At 26.5% G+C, this 4,964-nt stretch overlaps 1 protein-coding gene across 1 annotated transcript in view; it reads left to right on the top strand.

Moving 5' to 3' along the window:
• Positions 1-2,356, top strand: part of LOC107644755 (omega-3 fatty acid desaturase, endoplasmic reticulum) — a 3,679-nt gene extending 1,323 nt beyond the window's left edge. The window contains exons 4-8 of the mRNA XM_021107660.1: positions 101-193; positions 291-476; positions 818-898; positions 1,176-1,313; positions 2,036-2,356. Coding sequence (XP_020963319.1) covers positions 101-193; positions 291-476; positions 818-898; positions 1,176-1,313; positions 2,036-2,218 — 681 coding nt within the window. The 3' untranslated portion in view covers positions 2,219-2,356. The remainder of the gene's footprint in view (positions 1-100; positions 194-290; positions 477-817; positions 899-1,175; positions 1,314-2,035) is intronic.

Genomic DNA, 4,964 nt, shown 5'->3' on the forward strand with positions numbered 1-4,964 from the left:
TATCAGTATATTTAAGTACTTAAATTTTTTTTTTCTAAATTAAACATTAAAGATTGTGCTTTTTTTTTTTCACCTTATAATTTTTGTGTTTTTTTCTCAGCTGACAGAGAAGATTTACAAGAATCTAGATAACACAACAAGAATCCTAAGATTCACATTGCCTTTTCCAATCTTTGCATACCCCTTTTATTTGGTGAGTTTTCTTTTCAAAAAGACATCACTCAATTGAGCCTATAGAATCTAATTCTGTCACACTTTATTTATTAATATTTGATTTTTAATTTTTTTAGTGGAAAAGAAGCCCTGGAAAAGAAGGGTCTCACTTTAATCCCTACAGCAAATTGTTCTCCCCTGATGAGAGAAAAGATGTATTAACATCAACTCTCTGTTGGATTGCCATGTTCTCTTTGCTTATTTATTTGTCCTTCGCAATGGGTCCAATTTTGATTCTCAAGCTCTATGGAGTCCCTTATTCGGTAATTAATCTTTTATGAATAAATTATTATTTGTATCTATGAAAGATACAAACGCTGATAAATATATCCATATAAGAATAAAACGATAATTGTACCTACGAAATATAGTTTTCGTGTGCCAAGAATACTTTAACAGACTAATTGTGTAACCAATGTCTGGATATTTTTGGCACACGAAAACCATCTTCTGTAGTATCGTTTTATTCTTATATAGATACATTTGTCGGTATCTGTATTTTTTATGGGTACAAATGGTAATTTATTCGATCTTTTATTATTGGTTAAGACTTAAGACATGTGTTTAATACTTAATAGTTATTTACAATTTTTTTTTTATTTAGATCTTCGTAATGTGGTTGGACTTCGTCACATATTTGCATCACCATGGTTACAAGCAGAAATTACCATGGTACCGTGGCAAGGTATAGTGAACAAGTTTATTCTGCTTAATGAGTAAAATTTTAAATATATATTATTTTTTTAAAACATCAAAAATTAAAAAAATTAATCTTTTTATTTAAAAATTAGGTGAATAATTAAGACTTATCTGGATGAATTTCTAAATATTAATTTTTCTGCTGGTGCACAAACACTGTTGTTCCAAGGCTATATTTCTTAATACATAAAATCTTTTTAATTATGAATAACATATTATTATTATTATTATTAATTAATAGTTTTGGTTATGAAATTTGACAGGAATGGGATTACCTAAGGGGTGGTCTTACAACTGTGGATCGAGACTATGGTTGGGTTAATAAAATTCACCATGACATTGGCACCCATGTCATCCATCATCTTTTCCCTCAAATTCCCCATTACCATTTAGTTGAAGCGGTACTACTTTTCTCATTAATTTCATTTCTGAGTAAAGCTTCTTTTTTCTTTTTGTTCACTATATTTGTCCCAAATACAAAGCGTTATTTTATAATTTAAAAAATCTAATTAATCTCCAATCATTTAATAATTAATCTAAATGATTATTATAAACAATGATCTGGTGATATGTTAGAGGCCACTCAAACCAATAGCAAGAATTATTTAAACTCCTTACTTAAATAGTGATGACCGATTGAAGATGTTAGAATTGTGAAATAGTGGTTTATTTTTTGAATAAGAGTAAAGTATATTTTTTGTCTTTGAAGTTTGTTAAAAGTTTAAAAAATATTCTTAAAATTTATTTTATTTTAATTTTATCTCAAAAAAATTTTATTTGCATCAAATATATTCCCGATAGTTAAATTTTCAAAAAATTTAGGACTAATTTAATAATAATGTTTAGATTTTTTTAAAAATTAGCCGTCAATAATATATTTAATACAAATAAAAAAATTTTGGAACAAAATTAAAACAAAAGAAAATTTAAAAATATTTTTAAAATTTTACAAATTTAAAAAAATATATATACTTTATCCTTCCAACATATGATGAGAGAAACTGAAAAGGACATGTTCTCTTAATTTCATTGAAACATGTTATTACAAATAAAGAAGAACCTGAAAGGTCATAATGAATTGATTAATAAAAAGTATGAATGATTTGGTTTGTGTGAGTTTCAGACAGAATCAGCAAAGGGAGTTCTTGGAGAATATTATAGGGAGCCAGAGAAATCAGGTCCAATCCCATTGCATCTAATAAAGTATTTGCTGCACAGTGTAAAGCATGATCACTTCGTCAGTGACTTTGGGGACATTGTGTTCTACCAAACAGACCCTCAACATTCTTCGGACAAGTCTAAATGATCATGTTTCATTGTTTCTTCTCTCTCTTTCTTTTTCTTTTTCTAATTGACGCATTCCACTATAAACAAAATCCGTTTTGTAACTTTAAGACTATTATTATCTCATAAATGCTCCTTATTATTAGCTTGTTTTAAATCATTTTTATTTGTGTCACACATGTTAAGAACTAGTTTATTTTAAAGTAATATTCACCGATATATTTATCTTAGTCTTTCGAATTACATTTTGTTGTCTAGAATTAACATATTTCTGAGTTTATTTTAAAATTTCAGAAAGGGACTCCAAAAAGTCCTAAAGTGATAGGGGCTACACCAAAAGAAATAATTAGGATTATCTTTTGCAAACTTTTGAATCATTATTCATGTATTATTATTTAGAGAACTAAAGTAAAATATGTAAAATGCTTATTTCGAAATAGACATTTGCTCATATAACTATATATGAAACTCGAATAGTTAAGTTGTTTGAATTGCTTAAACATTATATCCAAGTTTCGATTCTTACAGGTAAAGTATATATATGTAAAAGATTTCATATCCAACTTTCTATAATAAAAAGGTAAACTCTAATGAAATTAGGTGTTAAATTAGGAGTTGATATTTAATTTGACCTCTGAAATTTGAAATCAGACTCAAATTGACCCTTAAAATTACAATTGACTCAATTCAGCTCCCAGAATTTATAATAATAACTTACGTTAGTTTCTGAGCTGATTTTCATAGATGGCGTGTTGATTTTGCACGTTAATTTATTAAAATTTAGACTCCTCACTTAAATTTCATGTAACTAAGACCTCCTAAAAGTTTGATTGGTTTCACAACATCTTCGTGAAAACGATAATAACAAATTCAATTTAAAAATTTTGCGACTTTGAAAGCAATAATCAAGGTTTTGGAACTCTAAATCTTGCTCACATAGAACCAAGGTGAGAAATCCAAATCACAATAAGTTAATGTAGCAAATCAATATTTGTTAACGGAGATTAGCTCAAAGGATTTAATGTGAGTTACGATTATAAATTTCGAAATCCAATTTGAGTCCATTAAAATTTTAAGGGTCAAATTGAATCCAACTTCAAATTTCAGAAATCAAATTAAGTATTAACTCGTTAAATTAGTTATTCACTTTTCACCGACAAATATCTAAAAGTTAATGTCTAATCAATAAAAGTTAAAATAATAATAAAAAAAAATTTATTCATCTAAAAGTATATTATAGTTAGGATTAGGAATCACAATAGATATATATGGAATGAAAACTTTTTCGGTGTCTTTATCACCGTTTATAAAAATATCTTCCATCTTTGTTTTATTTTTGTTTTTTAGTGGTCAGCTCACCTGTCCGCTTAAGTAAGTATTGGGAATTTGAATTCCGTCTTGTGCATGCAGCAATTCATTGGTCAACGCAACAGACTCTTAAATGAAGTTTTGATTCGTGACGGATTAGTCCTTGATCTGTCGAATTGGCGAATACCGTGGATAACCAAATTAAATTATCATCTAATAATTATTAACTATCAATTTCATATGAAAATAATTGTGCGCAAATTCCTTTATAAATCAATTGCTGTCAAATTCATCTGAACTTTCCTTTACAAAATAACTTTGACAAATGGTTTTTACTCAAATTTTCAAAGGGACAATGGATATGGTTGATGTTATTATTACATATCATTATGAAAGTATTACTAGAATTGGTTATATATTAAGAGATAACACTGAATTGAACAGTTGATATGTCTGTATTGCCTTCTTCAATAATTGTGTACATCCTTGTTTATTATAAAAAAATGTCTAAAGAAATAAAAGCATTAATAAGTTGATCAGTAATAATAACAATAATAAATACAAATAATTAAGGCAATACCTCATCGAGCACCGTCACTGTGAAGTGTGAACCATATATAATGCTTGCAAATTGGGCGTAGAATAAGTAATATCTCTTAAAAGGTTAAATCTTGATAGAGAAAAAAAAAAACAAATACTTAAAAAAAAGCCTTTAGTAATAATAATGTCAAAAAGTTATCATATTAAGAATATTTCTTATATTTCTTGTTACAAACTTTGTTAACACTTAGAAAAGAAACAAGTGAAGTTATTCAACGTTAAAGTAAGTTTTGTTATGTTTTTAGAAAAAAAAATTCGAACGACCTTCAACAAAAAAGTATTTGTATTCAAAATCAACATTAATGGATACGAAGGCAAACCAATTTTGTCTTCAATTAGGGGTTTTAATATTTTTTTTTCAATTTTTAACTTCTTTTAGTTATAGTTTTCAACTTTGATTTTTTTTTTTAAAAAAATACAAAATAAGTACTTATAATTTTAACTTTAATTTTTAAAATATTACAAAATAATTAAGTACCTAAACATAGTGTCTAAAGCTAATGAGAAAATAAAAACTTTCCTTTCTTATCAAGAATGTGGTGATGATTCTTCTTCTTCTTTTCTATTATTATTATTAATTTCAAATACTTAGGCTTCATCATCTAATTTCTTTTTATAAGAGTAGAATAAAAGCTATATTTGAGACACCAATGCAATTTGACCATTATACTAATTTCCTTATTGGTAAAAGAAAAAAATTAGGATACCAAATGAATTAAAAACTTTCAACTTTAAAAGAAAATGGTATAAAAAAACAAGATTAAAATTGATAAACAATAATTATGGAATATAAAAAATTAATAATAATAATAAAAATAAAGGAACAATTTCAATGAAACAAGGATTACAGTTTAGAGCCG

The sequence above is a fragment of the Arachis ipaensis genome, chromosome B01, assembly GCF_000816755.2.
Source record: "Arachis ipaensis cultivar K30076 chromosome B01, Araip1.1, whole genome shotgun sequence".
Classification (NCBI taxonomy): Eukaryota; Viridiplantae; Streptophyta; class Magnoliopsida; order Fabales; family Fabaceae; genus Arachis; species Arachis ipaensis.